This window comes from Trachypithecus francoisi, unplaced genomic scaffold, assembly GCF_009764315.1.
Source record: "Trachypithecus francoisi isolate TF-2019V2 unplaced genomic scaffold, Tfra_2.0 Lachesis_group2, whole genome shotgun sequence".
Classification (NCBI taxonomy): domain Eukaryota; kingdom Metazoa; phylum Chordata; class Mammalia; order Primates; family Cercopithecidae; genus Trachypithecus; species Trachypithecus francoisi.
This window is the reverse complement of record NW_022681465.1, coordinates 148928933-148950743: the sequence shown is the minus strand read 5'-3', so window position 1 is coordinate 148950743 and position 21811 is coordinate 148928933. Positions and strand designations below refer to the sequence as shown.

Genomic DNA, 21811 nt, shown 5'->3' with positions numbered 1-21811 from the left:
CAGCCCCCCGAATCCAAGCCCAACTTCACCCCTCTCGCCATCTTGGCCCATGTTCTCGGCGCCATCCAGCCCTATGCCCACCTCATCCACGTCCAGCGACTCCTCCCCCGTCAGGTCTGTTGCAGGGTTTGTTTGGTTTTCTGTTGCTGCCGTTGTTCTCTCATTGGCTTGGTCCTCTCTTCATGCAGTGTTCAGCCTCCTCGTCAACTTTGTTCCCTGCCATCCAAACCTGCACTTGCTTTTTGACAGGCCAGAAGAAGCGGTACGTGAAGACTCCAGGTAAAATCTCGGATGATGACCAATCTGTTCCCGTTTATCCAAAGCTGGCCAGGGGCAACAGGGGGCTGCCTCTGCTCTCCTGTGGTTCCATCCTAAGAGACCAGAGCTAAAAGGGACCATTTGCATGAACCAGCATGGCATTTTTCACACCCTTTTTAACCCTGACTCAAGTTTCTGAACTAATCTCTCTGGTGCCTAGAGTTAGGGGAAGGAGCACCTCCTGAATCAGACTCTGGTTTTGACGACTCTCTCAATTTCATGTGCTCGCTGTGCTTTGGTGTAAGATAAGATAAGCGGAAACAGTGTTGAGACACGTGCCAACCTTTTCTTCTCTCTTTTTTATCAGGTAGCATCAGGCAACATTTATTTGCGGGGTTGGGCCCCTGGCCCTTGAGCGGTGACACCGAGTCACTTAGACCAGATCCAGTGGGGGAGAGCCAAATAGAACACAGAATAAAAGCTTGAGAGATGAAGCGATTTCTCTTAAATTGCTCATGGCTTATGCCTCCGTGTCCCCCATATACTCCCAGAACAATCCATGCTCCCAGCCTGCTTCTGTCTCTGTGTGTCATGAAGCCTGAGCTGTCCTGGGAACAGGCACTACCTCTCTCTGAGGGAGAGCAGCTTGACCTAGTTCCTCTTCTCAGGGCCATGCTGTAGTTTTCCCTGCTTTTGTGACTTCCGCACTTAAGTTATTTACTCTTGTGCTCTTTGGGAAAAAAAGAGCTCTTTACAACCAGGAAAAGAATGAATAGGGATCCTGCAGAATTCCTATGCTGTGAAGCTCCTGAACATGCTTCTCTCTCAAGCTTAGTCTCGGCTTTCAGACAACCAAATAGTAGAGCCCAGTTTTAAGCATCAGAAGCGTTTTGGGCTTTGGGAGTATTTTCTCTTCTGTCTTTTTCTCCAAAGGGTGGATCCAGCAGAGAGGCTTAAATAATTGGTGAAGCCGAGTTTCACTTTTAGAAGAAAAGAAAACCCCATGCTATTTATATAGATACAGATACATGTATTACTTTATTCCCCACTAGGCACTTACACAGCTATCATTTCATTCTATCCTCATGTGAGAATGAGAAGAGAAATGGCCTGAAACCTATTGTGGAAAAAGAAAACTAAAGCACAGTGAGGTGACTTGGACACGATGACATGACTAAATGAGAGCCAATCCAGAATTCAGGACTTCTCCCCCTCAGCTCAGCACTCTTTCCTCCAAACACGTGGGTAACCCCAGCTTTGAGTTTCCATGCCACTCCCGGCCCAGAGCCTGGCTTGCTCTTTTAGGTTTTATACAGCTTTCTACCTGGCTTTGTCCTGGATGATGGGAAGGAGCTTTTCAATAAATTCTTTTTTTTCCTCACTCTATAAATAAGGGAAATTTTCAGATCATGTCTTCCTGACATTCTAGTGATTTCCTAATCATTCCTTGGACATCTGGGCACTTTGGGAGACATTAACTTTTTAAGATACCAGAAATAGCATGGATTATTCTCATTAGATCATACGGACCTGAACCAGAGGAAACTAAGTGACCACAGACAAGTCAGCTTCCAAAATGCCTCACTCACTCATTAGAGAAACTTGGGCTTTAGGAGAATGTAGTTCCTTCATTTTTATCAAAATGGAGTAAAAATCTTCAAAATATTGGCCCTTTGGACAAAATGGGTTAAGAGACTCGAGAGTGGCATCACTCAGCTAAAACCCTAAAATGTCCTCTCTGCCTTGATGGTACTCACTTTTTTGTGACTCTGAGCTTTGGGGCCCTGTTTCTTGTCAAGTATCTTTACCTCTTCACTCGTTTTCATCTCCCCAAGTATTTCCAGACTGTTTTTCCTTCCTACCTCTTCCTACCTCCCAAAGTATTTCCAGATTGACAGAGGGCAGTGGCAATAGAATCTGCCCATCTTGTGTGTCTGGGGTCACAATCAGTCAGTACCTCCTCCTCTGGCCATTGTTAGAATAGCACCATTTGGACACCCTTTAGGAAGCTGCCCTCTTGAAATAGTCAAGGCAGGCAGGGCGCAGTGGCTCACACCTGTAATCCCAGCACTTCAGGAGGCTGAGGCGGGGAGATCACCCGAGGTTAGGAGTTCAAGACCAGCCTGGACAACATGGAGAAACCTCAACTAACCTAATTAGTAAAGTACAAAAATTAGCCAGGCATGGTGGCAGGCGCCTGTAATCCCAGCTACTCAGGAGGATTGCTGGAACCTGGGAGGCAGAGGTTGCAGTGAGCCAAGATCATGCCATTGCATTCCAGCCTGGGTGACAGAGCTAGACTCCATCTCAAAAAAAAAAAAAAAAAAAAAAGTCAAGGCAGAGTTGGGCTAAGTGTGTATGCCTAGGGGAGCACAGATAGCAACATTGCTGGGGAGCTAGCTCATCAGAGGAACAGAGAGGGCCAAAACCTATATACTGCAGTGTATAGCAAAGAGGTGGTGGTATACACCCATTATTCAGGTCCATTGAGGCCTCCCACAAATCCACTTCCAGAGCATAAACTTCAGATTTCCTTCCCTGAGCAAAGCCTTTAAAAGTAAATATTGAATTGGACCTAATCAGTGGTCCCATGAACTTCTGAATGATGTCTCCTCTGGAAATTGCTTCCTGTCTGTATTAGTCGGTTTTCATGCTGCTGATGAAAACATACCCAAGACTGGGAAGAAAAAGATGTTTAACGGACTTACAGTTCCACGTGGCTGGGGAGGCCTCACAATCATGGCAGAAGGCAAAGAGGAGGAAGTCCTGTCTTTCATGGATGGCAGCAGGCAAAAAGAGAGTTTGTGTAGGGAAGCTCCCGTTTTTGAAACCATCAGATCTCATGAGACCCAATCACTATTACGAGAACAGTACAGGGAAGACCATCCCCCATGATTCAGTCATCTCCACCGAGTCTCTCCCACAACACGGGAATTATGGGAGCTACAAGATGAGATTCAGGTGGGGATGCAGAGCCAAACCATATCACTGTCCCCTCTTCAAACCATGTATAGACCTTGTTTGTTCAAAGTCAGGAATGGAGATGCCTTTTGCAGCACAGTAGAGACAGGGTGCTGGAGACGCATTCCCTCCATATTTCCCTTTTCTTTCACTTGCTCACCCCTCCCCCATAAAAGCCCACAGCCCCAAACCCATAACTTGCATTTGCACAGGAGTCCCTGGAATTATGCCTCAATGATCAACCCTTTGCCACCTGCCAGTCTAGCTGGTCCCACCTCCCTGTAGTGCCATATGATGGAGAATGGGTCATCATTTTGCAAGGTTTGCAAGGGCATTTGAGGGAAACTCCTGTGAGTGCTTTCCAGGCCTTGTGCCATACTCAGAGGCGAAAATTAAAAAGGAACTAGCAGGAGGATCCAAACTTGTTCATGCCTTTAAAGGCCCAGCTGAAGTCTGAAGGGCAGTGTGACAGGAGCAGCCAAAAACTGCTCCAGGCTCTCTGTAGCCAGTTTTGAGATGCACTGTGAAGAATAGGAAGCCAAAGAACCAATGATGCCTGGTGGAGATTTTTAATTTTTTTTCAATCAGAGCCAAAGCCTACAAACACAATCTTTCTGCCAACAGGATTTGTCTGTTTTGGTAGGAACCCTACCTAAAGCAAACTGCTTAAGGCCTTTGAGAAGGAGTTATGGGACACTTGACTTGTTGAGCTGACAAGCTTTTAAGAAGATAAGACTTTTTGGGTAGGGTTGCCAGATTTAGCAAATAAAATAAAAATACAGCATACCCAGTTAAATTTGGATGGTAGATAAACAACAAAAATTTTTTCATATACATATGCCCCATGCAATATTTGGGACATAATGTATACTAAAGAAATATTTATTGTTTAATCTGCCATCCAAATTTAACTAGGTGTCCTGTATTTTATCTGGCAACCCTACCCATTCCTACTCCTTGGGCAATAGGAATGGCCCCCTTTAAAAGCACCTCTTCTATCATTTCTCCCATTTTTGTGCCTATCCTATGGCAGTAGAGGGAGATCTCAAGGGAAAATTCCTCCCGTAGACTGTTGGCTACTTATCAACTTGAGGAAAAAACAAGGCCCTTTCTTGGCTTGCTTATTTATTTATTTATGTATTTACTTACATTTTTTTTGAGACAGGGTCTCACTTGACTAGAGTACAGTGGTGCAATCTCTGCTCATTGTGGCCTCAACTTCCTGGGCTCAACCAGTTCTCCTGCCTCAGCCTCCCAAGTAACCTGGACTCCACACGTGTCCCATCATGCCTGGCTAATTTTTAAAATTTTTTTGTAGAGATGGAGGTGTCTACAGTCTGGTCTTAAATTCCTGGGCTCAAGCAATCCGCCTACCTCCCAAAGTGCTAGGATTACAGGCATGTGCCACAGCACCTAGTCTGTTATTTTTTAATGTATGATGTTATTGCCACTTCATTATTCAATTTCACAAACCTAATATCAATGGAATGTTACTCCTTTTGAATGATAATCTTGGACACCTGGACCATTCCCTTTTATTTCTGCCTGCCAAATATCCCTGCTGGTTTCCAGGCTTGCCCCTGTTTTGTCCCATTATCCTTATTTAGTGAGGTTAAAAGTAATGTTTGCGAAAATCCAGTCAGAGGAGCCTTTCCTCAGATGCTGTTTCCCTTACTTTTAGTCCCCCTTCCTTGGTCTCTTTGCTTTTTACCTGCCTGCTCTGCCCTGCCCAGGACCTGCTCTGCCCTGTCCTCAAGAGGCAGAAATATTGCCTCAAAACCTGATCTCTGAGACCCCAGCTAATGTGAACTGGATTCTCCTTTCACCTTCAATGTCATAACAGGCTCCATTTGCCTGTCAGTATAGTCTTTTATCTGTTTTAGCACTTTTCACAGCCAAGTCACTCCTCCTCTCTGCTTCCCAGCTTCTCAAAAAAAAAAAAAAAAAAAAAAAATGCCTCTTATGTTCCTCCCTGGAAAGTTGCACATAGGATATTTGGTCCTTGCTGGCCAACACAGACTTGGTTTCTTTGGCTCACAGACTGTGCCCTTTGTCCTGAACTTTATTCTTTCATCATAATTAGCCAGGAAGAGCTGTTTTCCTGTTGGAGCTGATGAATACTAAGGACTCTTCTTTCCTTCGTTCTCAGGGGTCCCACTTCATTTTCTCCCGCTTTCCCAATGTTTTCCCACCTGGCCATCATCTCTTGGCTCCTAGAAAACCAGAGGGAACAACAGTAAACTATGGCCCAGTATAAATTCGAGATAACCATTTACTTGGATCACCCTGCACAATGGAGACCATGTGGCTCACAAAGCTTAAAATATTTACCACCTGGCCCTTTGCGGAAAAAGTTTGCCACCCTCTGCTCTAGAACAGTGACTCTCAACCCTCATTGCATATTGGAATTACTTGGAGAGCTTTTTTAAAATATTGATGCTCAGCTGGGTGTGGTGGCTCCCGCCTGTAATCCCAGCACTTTGGGAGGCAGAGGCAGGTGGATCACGAGGTCAGGAGATTGAGACCATCCTGGGCTAACACGGTGAAACCCTGTGTCTACTAAAAATACAAAAAATTACCTGGGCGTGGTGGTGGGCGCCTGTAGTCCCAGCTACTCGGGAGGCTGAGGCAAGAGAATGGCGTGAACCCAGGAGGCGGAGCTTGCAGTGAGCCGAGATGGTGTCACTGCACTCCAGCCTGGGCGACAGAGTAAGATTCCATCTCAAAAAAAAAAAAAAAAAAAAGATGCCTATATAATATCTGCACATCTGGGTAGAACCCAGACATCTGCATTTTCTAAATGTTCCCCAGGTGATTCGGATGCACAGTGAGAGTGATTGTAAACACTCATTGGACGTGAGAAAAGCAAAAACAAAACAAACAAAACGCCTCATGTCCCCTATCCCTTCTTCCTCCTCCCCGCACTCCCCATACAGGTGCACGTGTGTGCTCGTGCACACACATGTGTAATTGCCCTCACGCACCTTGTCTATTCCCTCCCCTGGGGGTTGGAGAGCTCCAGCTCTGGAATCCTGCCTCACCAGCAAGACCCAGCCTAGTAAGAAATCAGGAACATCTGGGAGAGCTCATGTCCGCCCGTGGCCTGGAACTGAAACTTGGCTTTGCTGGAATTTCTCCTTTTTGACTCACTGAGCATTGCCAGCTTTCAACAGGGTCTGTTGGGAGTGTGTTCTCCAGAGCAGCTTGGAACTTCTTTCCTGCCCCTGCTTCCCTCCCCTCCCGCGAGGCACTCCCACTCCAAAAATGGGGCCCAGCCTGCCCTCCCCCTGTTTGGCTGTTGTAACTCCCAGGTAGAGTTTTAACATGGCACAAGGTGACCCCACAAGAAGTGTAGCTTCTTGAAGCTTATGGCTTTTCTCTGAATATTTCTCATTTTTCTCCTGTGACCTTTGCAGCTTTCCCACCTCATGTCTTGCCATCTGCCTGCCTTGCCAGGCACTTCCCACGAGAGGGGACTAGGTAGTTTACAGGGAAAGGGAAGAAGAGAGATTAAATATCTGGGGCTTTCTAAGGGTTTTTTCAAAAATGTTAAATAAACTCCTGTTTTCACACAGCACACCGTTCCGGAAGGCGAAAGCCTTATATGCCTGCAAAGCTGAACATGACTCAGAACTTTCGTTCACAGCAGGCACGGTCTTCGATAATGGTGAGTTTCTCATCCCCTCACAAAGATATGGGCGGGGGGTGGGGGCAAGGGGAGCACATAAATACCTGGCATTTTCAAAGCTCCTCCCTAGGGAAAATCTCAATACAATGGGTAAGAAAAAAAAGCGTGTGTGTGTGTGTGTGTGTGTGTGTGTGTGTGTGTGTGTGTGTTGGTTTCTGTGTCTTTTCCCAAAATAAAAGAGCAGCAGCAGGACTTCCGGAGACATTGTGAAGAGTGAACTAGTGTAATCAGCTCCGTGTTGAGTTGTTACCACCATGAATGAGATTGTGCCTGCAAAAGACCCAGCCCAGGACCTGAAAGTGGCTTTAAGAGATCCTACCCATCACATGTTTAAAATGGTACTCAACACATATTAAGCATTCAATAAGTTAATATTTTTATTATTAAAACCATCGTCATCATTGTATCCATCCTCAAAAAAGGCCCTGATGCTCTCATAGTTCACAGTGACAATTTTTCCTCACTTTTGTCTGAGCAGTGGGTGCTGCACCTGACTCTGGGGTCCTGGCTGTATCTGTAAACACATTCCAGGCCAGAGGCAGAGATGGGTTCCTGGGGACCAGCCCTTGACTGTACTCACGTCCGCAGGGGCTGCCGTTGTGTGTGCCCAGCCCCTGCATTCAGCATATTAGAGATACCCATCAGGTACAGGTAGACAAAAGGGGGAACAAGGCACAGAACATGGGAGTTTCCCAGGTCACACTCAACCCTTGGCCTTCTGGGTCAGCAGAAGGAGGAGGGATTACTCCAGAACTGTCTGGGTCTGCATTCCCTTTTATCGCTCTCAAAGCCTCAAGCACCGTCCTTAAACCTTTGCTCCATTAACTTCCATCTGGGCCCTTTATAAATCAAAGTGCACAAACAGCCAGCCCAGCCACCTCTCCTGTTCACAGCTGGTGCTTGCAGGCCCCAGCAGACTGCAGGTGCAGTGCAGGTGCAATGGGGCTGCTGAAGGCTGTCCAAAGCCATTTTACTGGTGAGCGTCCCCCACGCAGGCCCAGGCAGCGGAGTCCTCACCCTGCCGTAACACAACACGGCTCTTACAGAAGACAAACCAGAATGGGCTGCGTTGCTTGGGCTTCTGCTCCCTGCTTTGTCGGCAGGGAAGGAGCTTCTGTCTGTAGAAGAGCAGAATTTGAGAGATTCCTACATTGACAGGTGAATCCAGGGCTTAAAGGTCTGTCCTCTAAGTCCCAACTCACTGCTCACATGGGCAAGGAATCATCATGTTCCTATCAGCCATTCCCTCTGACAACACAAAGGACTCCTGATCTCAGGGGCAGAATTGTTTTAAACTATCAAAAGTTATGTATATGCTTCTATCTTCTTTGTGATTCCTTTTGGTGAGTGCAGCCTTCTTCCATTTTTTAACGGTTTAGTAAGATAGCTGTACAACCTACAATTTGCCCATTTAAAATGTACAATTCAATGGTTTTTAGTATATTCAGAGTTGTGCAACCATCACCACTATATAATTCCAGAATATTTTCATCACCCCCAAAAGAAACCCCATACCTTTTAGCAGTCATGCCCCACTTACCACAACCCATTTCCATCCAGCCCAAGGCAACCACTCTTCTACTTTGTCTCTCTATATTTGCCTGCTCTGGACATTTCATACAAATGGAATTATACAGTATGTGATCTTTGAAACTGGATTCTTCAGTTTGCATAATGTTCAAGTTCATCCACATTGTAGCGTGTCAGAACCGTATTCCTTTTTATGTGTGATGGTATGGATATAGCACAGTTTATGTAAGCTCATTCCTCAGTAAATGGGCACGTTGTTTCCACTTTTTGGCTGTTTGAACAATGCTGCTGTGAACATGCGTGTAGGTTTTTGTGAGGGCACAGGTTTCCAGTTCTCTTGGGGATACACCTATGAGTGGGATTGCAGAGCCACATTAATTCTGTGTTTAAGTGTTTGAGGAAACGCCAAACTGTTTCATGAAGAAGTTGCACCATTTTACCATTTTATGTTCCTACCTTCTTTCATTTTTAAGTCTTTCTGCAGTAGCTTAAACAGTTAAGCATAAAGGGGGGAAAAAAAAGAAGAGAAGAGAAGCCTGGTGATTGTTAACTGCCAAGTCCTTTTTTTCCCCAGCAGAGTGTCCTTCAGCATCCACAGCCATCTTCACTGCCACACCGAAGCCCCGGGCGCCTCCACCTGTCACCTGGGCGCTTCCACTGGCCGCCCGACACATCTTCTCACTTCTGCTCTTGCTGCCATAACCCCCCCTTTACAGAGCAACGAGAGTGATCTTTGAAAAATGGAAATGACATTAAAGCCCTTCAGTGGCCTCCCATTGCTCTGAGAATTACTTACAAGGCCCTCCAGGGCCCAGTCCCTGCCCCTCTGACCTCTCGCCCTCACTTGACATACTACAGCGTCATAGACCTTCTTCATGTTCTCAAGTAAGGTCAGCAAACTATGACCTGCCGGTCAAATCCAGCCCGCCACCTGCCACCTGCCACCTAACAATTCTGTAAGTGCTCCCGCCTACAACGTGGTAATCATCAGAAATCCTATAGGTATTGATAGATGAGAGCAGGAGGGAAGTTTGGTTGAATGAGTAAGAGGCCTTACCCAAGCCTTCCTGTGGGCTCTAGGAGTCGTGGCAGAGTTTGCTGATGCTGGTTTGTTTTTAACCAGCCTTGCCAGTGACCTTTCAAATTCCCTGAGGAGCAAAAGGCCAAATTAAACCTGAAAGAAAACACCTCTCAGTGTTGACTGAGTTGCAGTAGAAAATGGACCTGACGAAATGTTAGTACACTTTCTCAATTGGGTTAACTGAAAATATGTTATTAGGTCTTCTTTCCAGAGGAAAATGCTTACGTAGACCCTCTTCCTCCCCACCCCTTCACCTGTACAGGAGAAAATGAGGCATTACAGAACACTATTATTCTGCCTGGCGGGGGGCGGGGAGGGGGTCTTTTTCCTTGTTCCATTTCTTGTTAGTTTACCACTGGGGATATTAGGTAAAGGCTATTTAATTTGTATGCTGTGTAGCTGTCAGATTAAATCATCAAACCGATCAGAAGAAAGTGCACGTGTGTGTGTGTGTGTGTGTGTGTGTGTCTTTGTGTGTGTGTCAGGATTAAGAAGAATGAATAAGGAAGAGGAAAAGGGAGGGGCCTGGGGAGGTGAAAGTCTGCTGTTTCGTAATGATTAATCTCAAAGCCTTTGGATTCCAGGGGCCCCTACTGTGACTCTGTAGTGGCTGCTACTGTCAGCTCATGGACTTTGTGCAGTGGGAAATGGATGTGCAATACCTAGAAATAATTCCAGTGTCAGCTCTGGCCAATCTACTGGGAAACTGTCCATTTTAACAAGAGTACCTCAGACAGTAACTGGAAAGAGAAAAAGCTCATAGTCTCAGAAACGTTAGTCATCTTGAAGCAACATGATTCGTGATACCTGGAAAATGCACATGGCAGTCACTAAAATTGGGTTCTAGGGATACTTTTAACAAGATCTGAGAGGAGCTGGATCCGTTCATTCCCATGGTACCTGACACAGCACCACTACACAGCAGGCCTGTCCCAAGTTTCCTTTGCTGATGGAGAACATCCTCACAGGGGAGCCCCCAAGCTGCCTAGGAAATGGGTTAACAGGAGAGCACTCAGGGATCTCCTTCAGCTTCTCCAGCCATCTTCGCTGCCACATCCAAGCCCAGGCCACCTCCACCTCTCACCTGGGCGCTTCCACTGGCCGCCTGACACATCTTGTTGCTGGCTTCCACTCTTGCTCCCATAACCCCTTCTTCACATAGCAGCAAGAGTCATCTTTGAAAATGAAAATCACATCATGTTATTTCCTGCTTAAAATCTATCAGTGGCCTCCCACTGCTCTGAGAATGACTTACAAGGCCCCCCAGGGCCCAGTTCCTACCCCTCTGACCTCCTCTTACCCTCGCTTGACATCCTGCAGCTTCACAGACCTTCTTTATGTTCTCAAGTAAGGGCAGCAAACTATGACCTGCCAGTCAAATCCAACCTGCCGCCTGTGTTTGTAAATAAAGCTTGACTGGAACATAGACACTCATGCCTTTGTGTCTGCGTGTTATCTGTGGCACTAATGGCAGAGTTAAGGAGAGAGACACACTCACCGTGAGGCTCTTTAGGAAATACAGGCCCACCACTGTTCTAAAATCACTCCCAGCTTTTTCCCATTGCAGGGCCGCTGCACTTGCACTACCCATCTGCTCTAGTCTTTCTCCTTTCACCACTCCCTAAAATTATATGCTTGCTTATAACTTGATTGTCCCGCCGAGCAAAATCTTGTCTGCTTGTTCTGTGCTATGTGCAAGGACCTAGCATGGTGTCTCGCATGTGGTAGGTGTTCAGTAAACGTTTTTTAAATGAGTGAATGTACTTTAATTACCCAGGGGTCTGCACCTCTTTTAGTTAAGACTCCTTTTGGGGACAGTCAGCCATTAGAGACCTTAGTCACACACTTGCTCCCTGACCATGGTGAGCAAAGGAGGGCAGAAGGCATGCGTTGTATGCGCAGGGGTGTATGGTGTACACAGGGGTAGAGCTGAGAGAAAGTGGTTGGCAGGAAGCACACCTGTGTCCCCAGAAGCTTGTATTTGTTATATGCTTGCTGGGCTGAAGAGCCCCTCAGGCAGCTTGCGGCAACACGTTTTGTGTTTGTATAGCATCTTGGACACTGGTGCAGTTCAGTGTTGCACACTGGCGCCATTCAGCCCAACAAGCACTTAGCATCTTTGATGTTCAGAGCATTGGGCTAGGCAACAGCAGTAGTAGTTAAGACGACAGACTCTGGGATCAGATGTCCTGGGCTCTGATTCATTTTCATTGTCTACCAGCTATTAATATTTAGTTTTGGCCAAGATGCTTAACTTTTCTCAGCCACAGTTTTTCATCAGTAAAGTGAGGAGAATAGCAGAACCAACTCCATAGTCATTCTGAAGATGAAAGGAGGAAATGCAGGTGTGAAGCGCGTATTTGCAAAAGGTCTGCCACCTGGCATGTGCTCAACATGTTATCGTCCTTATCAGCATGGCTCACACTCTCTGGTTAAATAGAGGCCTGATATAGTGGGAAGGGGGTTGGTCTCTGGAATCAAACAAGCTGAGTTCAAATTTTGGTTCTAGTATTGTGACTATGCACAAATTATTTTACCTCTCTGAGCCTTAATTTTCTCATCTGCAAAATATGGATAATAATAATATAAGCTAGGATCCTGAGAATCAAATGAATCAATATGTCTAAAACTCCAAGCACACGGCAGCTTCATAACATATCTAAGTGTTAGCTTGTATCATTATAATTCACGAGGCAGAAGGGAATTACTGAAGGTTGTCGAGCCAGGAAGTGCTATAATCCAAACCAAAACGCACTGAAAAACTAGATAGAGAAGCAAAGCTCAGCACATTTGAACAGCATATTAGTAGGACGCATGCATACTATGTGGGATGTACTATGAGCATTTTAGGAATCTGGAAGAGGAGGGTGCGGGTAGAAGGGATTCCGTGGTAATATTTACAAAGGAAGTGGGGCTTCAGGTAAGCCTTAACATGGAAACAGAAGACAGCAGAAAGAAAGGAGGCACTGGTGCTGCCTCCCTCCCCCATTAGTAAATGACAGTTTGCATTTTAACTCAGAGGCATTTGGGCACAGAAAAGGTACAGCTCCTAACTTCCTGTGAGCTAATGAAAATACAGGTTCCTGGGTCCCCTTCCCAGAGATTCTGCTTTAATTGATTTGCCATGGGGCCCAGGAATGTGCGGTTTGAATAAGCATCCTGAGGGTTCTGAAGCACATGGTCTGGCATATGCTTTAGTAAACCCTGGCTTGAAGGCTCAGTGAGTCAGCAGTCCGACCCAAAGGCTGTGTTATCTCCTGCCATCCCCTGTGACCTACCTTTTGGCCTCCAGTTTGGAGGGCCTGTCTTGTCCCCTCTAATTCTTCCCTTAGTCCCCAAATTGCCTTGTAAATGTTTTCACCCCAGTACCTGTGCTGTGGTTGAACAGCTGGCCAGGAAAAGGAGAAAGATCTAAAGGAGATGGACTCAGTGCATCTGGTAGAGTAACAACTCAACTTGGAGCTTTGCTGTAAAGCAGGAGGGCCTGGCTTTTGTTTTTTGTTTTGTCAGTTTGGTTGCTTTATTCTTTCTAGGTTTTTATTTTGGAGAATGGGTTTGATTTGTTAATTTTATTCTGAACATTTGATTTTTCCTGAAGCTCAGGTGGGTGGTAAGGGCCGTCTGGTTTTACTAGGTCTTTACTAGGAGGGGGTCTTGCTGAGAAGTCGCGATCCAGGATCTCCTACTGACTAGCCTGTACTGAGCATTTGCTCTGTGCCTGGCTCTGTGCCGAGTGCTTTATCCACACCAGCTCCTTACATATTTGCAAGAACCCACTAAAGGGAAGAGGGTCTTGTCACTAGTATGAAGTGCAGAAACTGAAGTGATCTTGGAAGCTTTGGTTGGAGGGATAGGCAGAGGGCAGGGGTATTTGGGTGTTCTTTAAGAGTGGCATGGAAGACCTTTGGTAATTGGAGAGGCCAGATTGCTTTTAAGTTGTGTCTTCTTCCAAGGCACTTCTCTCCCAGACTCTGTCTTGTGTGGGTTGTCATGAACCCAAAGTATCCTTGCTATTTATTCCTGAGGCTTAGTGATCTGAAATTGGCCAACTTTGGAGGCCAACGAATAGATGTTTAACCTTGTCTTTTCCTAAGGAGGCACTCAAGGTGTACCCAAAGTTGACTGGCACTGATCTTCTGGAAGATTCTTTTGCTGTCTCCCATTTGCCTCCTTTGGTTTCTGTTCTTGCGTCTTTCCCTACAAACTGAAACTAGAATTCTGTAGCAGTGTCGGAGCGGAAATGCTTTTCTAAAACAAGCTCAGGAAGTCATTTAATTAGCCCAGGAAGGGAATAGGGGAAAATCTATTCTCTCCAAATAATCTTGGAAAATTGGAGCTTTCCTAACACATTAAGAGTAAATGCCCTGCCTCACTGCAGAGTGATCTGTATATCTTCAGTTGACAAGCATGAACATCCTCCACTTCTTAGTCCCATGATTCCTTCTCTCTTCCTTCCTGCTATTGACTACTTTGCAGACTCAGCTGGATTTTAGATAATCTTTATAATATCACAATGGTTTCCATGGAGATGGATCATGATGTCACAAAAGTAGATATACATTCTTTGGATACTGAAAAATCAAAGGGCAATAGAAGGAGGAAGAGAAGAATTTTTAAGCTGGTATATAGAGGAGGGGGAAATCTAGAGAACAGGAAAGAAAACTAAGAAAGAGTGTGAGTGAAACAGAGAAATGGCTATTCAAAGGCTATTCAAAATGACAACCACCAAAAAAAAAAAAAAAAACCCAGAAAATTTGCAAGGAAATTAGAAGCAAGGGGTAAGGATTTGAAGGAAAGTGAGATGATGATGAGAAGCTGGATTGATTGATTGAGACAGGGTCTTGCTCTGTTGCCCAGGCTGGAGTGCAGTGGTGCAGTCACGGCTCAGTGCAGCCTCGACCTGCTGAGCCCAAGCAATCCTCCCACTTCGGCACTCCCCCTCCTCCAAGTAGCTGGGACTACAGACACGCTCCATCAAACATGGCTAGTTTTTGTATATTTTGTAGAGATGAGGTTTTGCCATGTTGCCCAGGCTGTTCTCAAACTCCTGGGCTGAAGCAATCCACCTGCCTCAGCCTCCCAAGGTACTGGGATTACAGGCGTGAACCACCAGGCCCAGCCTCTAGATGCTGGATATCTTTAGAGACTAGTTCTTAGTCTTCTATGGGTACTGCACTGAGGACATAGTTGATACTGGGCAGGCAGGTGAGTGAGTACGTGGGAGGAAGGAAAGGAAGGAAGGAAGGAAGGATACATACATGTATGGATGGACCAGGACAATTGTTGTTGCCCTCTAACCTACATAGTAGGAATCTGTCACTTCTTTGTAGTTTAAACCAGGAGCTTCAGAAAATCTATGAAACCCCTAAAATTGTATGCAAAATTTTGAATGTCTGTGACTGTTTCCTTTTTCATTGTGAAGAAAGTTTTCAGGACAGCTTTCATCAAAAGGCTTATATCCCACAAAAGGTTCAGAACCTGTAAACTTCTAGAATGATGTAACTTAATAAGTGATTGTACTCATTGTTCAAGCTTCCTTCACACACACACACACACACACACACACACACACCCCACACACACATCTGCCGCCTGCTCTATCTGTAACGCCATCTATTCTCGCTTTCTCTCCCCTTCCTGTACAGTTCACCCATCTCAGGAGCCTGGCTGGTTGGAGGGGACTCTGAACGGAAAGACTGGCCTCATCCCTGAGAATTACGTGGAGTTCCTCTAACCGTGGGCCCCAGCAGAACTGCTGAGCTTTACATGGTATCCATGACAACTGCTGATTCCAGTGTCGTAGGCCATTTCTCTTTGCCACTGAGAAATGCAGCGTGACTGACTCTGTTGCTACCTGTCAACATGAATGTTTCTGTGAGCTCTGGTGTCACTCATCTCCATGATCATCTCAGCCAACACTCATCAATACTGCAAGAAAAGAAGTCAATCAGCAGAGGAGACCATTTGCTTTTAATAACTAAGAGGAAGACTTGCAAAGCCGTTTTCTCATGAGTACCCTAAATAGGGGGCACTCATTTTGTTTCAACAGTCCAAACGCCCAACCTTCAGAAAGAGGAAGTCAGTCCCCGAGAGCACACTGCGTAGCTAAGTCTGCTGGGGCTGGGTGAAGAAATTGGCGCTGAGATCCAGGCTGGATCCATTGCTTTTGTTTACAGTAGGCACTCTCTCTACCCCACCTCTCAGTACTTGAGACTTAAAGTGCTACAGGCAGCTGAGTCTGTTTGCATGCAGGATGAAGAGGGTTAAAGCACTGTTTATATAAGATCCAATCTCTCACCATCTCTAAAGCAGCCGCTGGCCCATCATCAGTGAGATACAGTCCAGTCTTCTCATGCACGGGAACACACACACCCTGCGTTTCTCCCTCCCAGGCTAGGAACCTCTTTGCCACCAAGGGCTGCCATCCATCGCCTAGTAACCACGGCAACCCAACCTACTCTAAAACCAAACCAAAAAAAATAAAATAACACATCCTCTTTGCATGACACATTTTTTCTCTCCCCTTTTTGGTATCCTTTTATTGAATGGTTTTCTAACAACTTGAAGCGCAGGATCAAGGAATTAGGGTGGTCTACTTGAGGCAGACGGGATAGTAGCTGGGAACTGTTCCCCTTCTGATGAATTTTAGCAGCATCGGGATATATTTGGAGCACACCCTAGTAACCTCTTGAGATTAAATTACATAGTCTTAATATTTCTGTTTCTCCATGCAACTGATGTTTGTTTTTTAAAGGGTAAGATGCTGCCTCCCAATGGGTGACACCATCTGACTGGTTTCCCCATGTCTTCCCGTTCACCCATCCCTGCTCCCACCCTTGCCTGCCTCTAACCCACCACTGGCCAGCCCCCTTGCCCTGCTCTGGGCTGCTGAACACTGGTGCTGTGGTGGTTTTCAAGGTTAATTCCTAGGCTAACCGTATGGCCTATAGTTTAAAAGGACATCTGTATTCACTGCCACTCCGAAAAAGGGAATTATTTCTCAGTCTTTTGAGGCATGAGACTAATATAGGCCACTGTGATTCAGAAAGAAACCCAGGGTTAGAGGGTGGGATGGGTACCCTCTGAAAAAGGGAATTTGCTGGTGAAAAGAGGCTGGATCTTGTGGAAGGCTGCCTTGGATGGGCGGGGGGAAGTTCTGCCTGGACATTTCAAATTCACTTGGCCTTCAAGCAACAGAGTCATCCATATCTTCCACATGTGAATGTCATTGCAAAGGTGACTCTAGACAAACTACAAACCGATGGATGGTCAGGCTCCCCAGGAGCCCCTTGGATGGCAGCGTTGCGTCAGAGTGGTTCCTGTTTCTGGAACTCCTTGTTAGGAAACTTCAAAGAAGAAAAGAAAAACTTGAATTGTGTGGAATTACTGTATCTTTTACTTTTTTTTTTTGAAAAGATAAACTTGTAAATAGAATGATTTGAAATACTATATGGCAAAGTTTTATATTTGATATTCTTTAAGCTAGTTGCTCACATGCTTAGTCTTCAGTTGCTGAAGAAGTACGTTTAAGAGGGAGAGGGGGCGGCAAAGCTGAAGAGAGTCAAGGTCACTGTCCCCGCTTCGGCCTGAAGGAAAGAGAAGACATTCCTATGGCCTTGCTCTCTGCTGTCCCATTGGTGGGCATGACACATCAGTGGTGTTCAGTCGTCATGTGTTTCTGAGCATCCCTTGGGCTTTGGATTTGGAGATGGGAAGAGCATCTCCAGGCAATGAGTTTTTCAAAGAATGCCTACTTAGTAGTAAGATGAAGCTCAGGATTTAAATAAGTGGGGTCAGGCATTTGATTTTTTGTCTTTCTTCTCAGGTGTATTTCTTGGTACCCCCAAGATATCAGGACAGAAAGAGATGAGTCAATTGCTGTGTTCTTTACTTCTTTTTCTCCACATCTTCTGAGACTTCAGAAATGTGGACAAGCTAGTTTTCAAATTTTGTGTGTGTCTGTAAGTTCTTAAAAAACCATCTTCTTAGAATGTTCAGTTCTCAATGTGCTGCTGCTTTCCTTTTTCCTAAACATTTTTAAACTCTTCCCTTTCATCTCCAATTCCCTATGATCCCAAAGGAAGAGGAAGACTCCAGGAGGGATGTAGATTGTGCCATCATAGCTTCACAGGTGGTTTTAAAGTTAACAGGGGTTTGTCATGGCGATTCACTACTCAATTTATCAGCTCAAGGATTATACGACTCTTTTCCAGGAACTCACCCAAGAGCAAGCTAGACACTACCATCGAATCAGGGAATAAGAATTAAGAATGGACAGGACCAAGATAGAACTCAAGAAAGCCATTGGAGAAAACTCGAGAAGAAAGGGAGTATACTAATAGGTTAGATCTGTGGACTTGAGGACAAGAAGACCTTGGGAAATGGGGGCCTCGGGATGTGCATTCACCTACTATTGTGTTTCCCAAAGAAAGACCAACATCATGCTTTTAACACATACAATGGAGTTTTTTTATTTGTGTTTTTGTTTGTTTGTTTGTTTGTTTGATTTTTGAGACAGAGTCTCGCTCTGTGGCCCAGGCTGGAGTGCAGTGGTGCAATCTTGGCTCACTGCAACCTCCACCTCCCAGGTTCAAGTGATTCTCCTGCCTCAGCCTCCCGAGTAGCTGGGACTACAGGCATGAGCCATCACACCCAGCTAGTTTTTTGTATTTTTAGTAGAGACGGGGTTTTGCCGTGTTGGCCAGGCTGATCTCGAAGTCCTGACCTCAAGTGATCTGCCTGCCTCTGTTCCCCAAAGTGCTGGGATTCCAGGTGTGAGCCACCATGGCCGACCACATTTGATGTTTGAAGTTGTAATCTGTCCCATCATAAACTTACCAGGAGCTCATGTGGAGGAACAGAAGGCCAAGATCCTTGCTTTGGGAGTGCCTCACAAAGCATCCCTGTAGACACGTGGCCCCAGCTTCACTGCTTGGAAGTATGTCCCTCGCTCCTGAGTTGGCTCTGATTTGAAACCAGGAGAAACAGAGCTGCTGCCAATGGGATCTTTTAGGTAACCCCCTCTCCAGCTTCCATGTGTCTGTGCAGTGCCCATGAGTTGCTGCCAATGGGATCTCTTAGGTACCCCCTCCCCAGCTTCCCTGTGGCTGGCTGTGTGGTGTCCATGACAGATGGCTGCCAATGGGATCTTTTAGGTAACCCCTCCCCAGCTTCCCTGTGTCTGTGTGGTGCCCTTGACAGATGGCTGCTGTGTTTCCCTTTGCGCAGCCAGGCTCCCCTCCTTCCTATTAGCTACAAAACTGGATAAACTTCAGAATATGAGCCAACGAGTAGGAAGGAACTTGAAGACTAAAAGATTTTACTCTCTCCCCTATCCATGCCCCCTACCTCTGACTCTGTGTGAACAGGAAACTTTAGGGCAGATGAGGAGAATGAATTGGTTATCAGAGTGGAAGACCATGGCCCGGGATCCCTGAGCTTCCCCAGTAGCCTCCAGTTTGCCTTGTAAGACCCAGGAATCACTTAGCCATAGCCTGAATCTTTTAGGGGTGTTAAGGGCGGCCTCTCACTCTTCCTTCAGGTTACTAACAAAATGTCATAGTTAAAGAATGCTGTGCCAGGAGAAGATAGCTGGTTTCAAATCCCTGCCCCCAGGCAAGTAAAACCCTGACTTGCTCAAGACAGAAGATCTTCTCTCCTGTTTTTCAAAAGAATCGTATATAGGGATGGACCCTGTGCAGTGTGGCCTGCCTTGGTGTCCTAGAATTGGAGCCAGTCTTTCGCTTAATGTCCGAAGTATTTCTACGGCCAATAGGTGTTTTCTTATGTCAGACCAAACTATCTTTTTGACATCAGTTCATTTCCTTTCGCCAAGTGCTTTTCGGACAGAGAGGCAAAGAGAATGAACAATCAAGTATTGACAGACTGGCATTAGCAGGACAGAGCCATACTAGTGACAAGGGCATTCCAAGGCACTTGCCCAGAGCTACAGAGTTGGGTGTGCCATACCTGCGGCTCAAAGGGAGGGCCTTCTCTACCCTGAGTTTCTATTGCCTGAAAATGGCAACTGCTGTCTCACTAAAAGCTCTGTCTTGACTACAGAGGCTCCAAAACCATTCACAGATGAAGGGGAGGAAGACAGAAAGAAGAAGCCAAAGATAACCTGATCCCTGCCTGTCTGTTGGCACCTGTCATCCTCTGGCTTCTGCTCCCGAAAGCAAGTCTGGATGACTGAGTTTTGTGGACATGGTGCTCCCAGAATTTGCCCAAGTACTGAATGTTTTCTGAGCAACCGTATTCCCCAAGTAGGTAGCCAGCACTGCAGAAACCAAACAGCCTGTTAGCTACCTGACTTTAAGAGGAATGACCTAGGTGTTCTGCCAAGGGAATTATCTGTCATCTCTGGCAAACTTGACAATCACCACGTACCTCGACAACCCTGCCCCACATCCCTTTATAAAGTCAGCAGGATGTCCTCTCACCCACCCCGTGCTGGTGTCTAAAAAATGTATCTTGTCATGCTCAAATGTGTTTGGCAGCCACACCGATCGGCTGGGTGCTGAACCACCGCTCTGTAATTGTAGCATCAAAATGACAACAGCAGCAGAGCGGCAAATCTTGCCCAGCCCCACAGCATGCCTGAGACAAGACTCCAACAAGTAATAATTAACTTTTTTCTCGTGCCGCCTACAGTACCTGTCTAACTAAAGAGCTTCCCAAAGTGGAGGGAAAGGCCATAGAGAGAATCCAGGTGTTATTCAGAGCCAGTCCTTGCTGAAATGTGGTCTTCCAGTGGAAGCACCTGTATTCTTGGGAGGAAAAAGTACTGGATGCAAAGTAACACCAGGACCAGAGAGAAAGAGGAAGGTGAACTATCCTAAGGAGCTTTGGATACTTTTTTTTAGAAGGATAAATATTGTGCTTACTGAGGAGAAAAAAAAAAGCAATCACAGAAAAATTTCACAGCTAATATTTTTACAAAAGTTGTGCCGGACATTACAAAACGTCTCTCAAGATGGAATGCTTTACAGAATAAAGGCTTAGCACAGGCCCAGACCCTTGTGTGGGTATGACATGACGTGACATGTACATGTCAAAACTCGCTTTAGTATAGTCAGAACCAGAGTATTGATAAACAAAATGTTAGTTACCTGGAGCAGTCCTGGAGAGGCTAAGACATCCTATACTGTTGTACATCAACCATTTCTACAAAGTTATCCAGACACCTAAAAGCGGCTTTCTTGGTTATCCAGATCCAGTTTCTTGGTTATGCCAAAATCAGCCTTGTATCTGACAATGCACATCTGTTGATTCGAAAGTATATTTGTGTGTGTATATACAGCGCATATTTACATCTATGAAGACACAGACACTCACAGAGACCCACATGAGTTGGCACTTGCTGAGCCTTTACAGCCTTTAAGACTTGGAGGTTGAGAATTAGAGACAGAAGAGAGGCTGTTGATGGCCTATTAAAATGATCAAAGATGTAAATTCAGTGCCATTTAAAAACTGTTCATACTTATCAAATGATTATCTACAGCTACATTCTTTGTTAACTTATTTAAAGTCATGTTGCAAAAAGGGTCAAACCCATGAATGCTTAGTAGCTAAGGCTAGTGTTCAGAAGCACTCTAAAAGACATTTTGTCCACATTTTGGAAAAGAAAATATTTGCATGTTTAATCATAATTTAGACTACCTTTGAGTATACTGTAAAGTGCTGTGTGATATCATATCAATAAAGTACTTATTAAATGGCACTTTAATCTTTTCTTTTAAAATAACGCACTGTTCTAAACTTCAGTATTGACTATTGACTGGTGCATAGAATCCAGTGCTGTAATTAGAAAGTAATCTGTGACTAGAATAGACCTTTGTCACCGTTAGCCCTGTTGCCATGTTCAGGCTTTTAAAAAATGTGCTTTTGTGTCACAAAATACATCTATAAAGAAAATAGAATTTCTGTTCAGAGGCCTCTGAAACTTGGCTTTCTTACATTTGGTTGGTTTATGTGACAATCCCTATGAAATGAGTGGACGTATGATTTTTGAATTAAATGTCTTTTCCATTTGGTGGTATTTTCTTGAGTTTCTGATAGAGTTTGACTCAATACATACTTTAATATGTCTTCAAATAAGCATATATAGATGATGATCCAAGGTCGCGATCCTGCAGTTTTTGGTGACAACTACAGTGCTGATTTCTGATGAGCTCTGAGAAGCTTTGCTTTCCATTTAGGAAGAGGTCAGATGCTAGGAAACTTAAGAATTTGCTCATCAGGCATATTAAACAATTGAGCCCGAAGAGTCACAGTCCACTTCACATTTCTAA

The 21811-nt window shown here is 45.3% G+C and overlaps 1 protein-coding gene across 6 annotated transcripts in view; it reads left to right on the top strand.

The window, feature by feature from the left end:
• ARHGAP26 (Rho GTPase activating protein 26) overlaps positions 1–21558 on the top strand; it is a 466537-nt gene extending 444979 nt beyond the window's left edge. For 2 of the 6 annotated variants that reach the window (XM_033180796.1, XM_033180797.1), the window contains exons 21-23: positions 4–279; positions 6795–6886; positions 15164–21558. In XM_033180796.1, coding sequence (XP_033036687.1) covers positions 4–279; positions 6795–6886; positions 15164–15252 — 457 coding nt within the window. In that variant the 3' untranslated portion in view covers positions 15253–21558. The remainder of the gene's footprint in view (positions 1–3; positions 280–6794; positions 6887–15163) is intronic. The other 4 variants (XR_004430020.1, XM_033180799.1, XM_033180800.1 and 1 more) reach the window with 4 other exon arrangements.
• Positions 21559–21811: the final 253 nt, after the last annotated feature.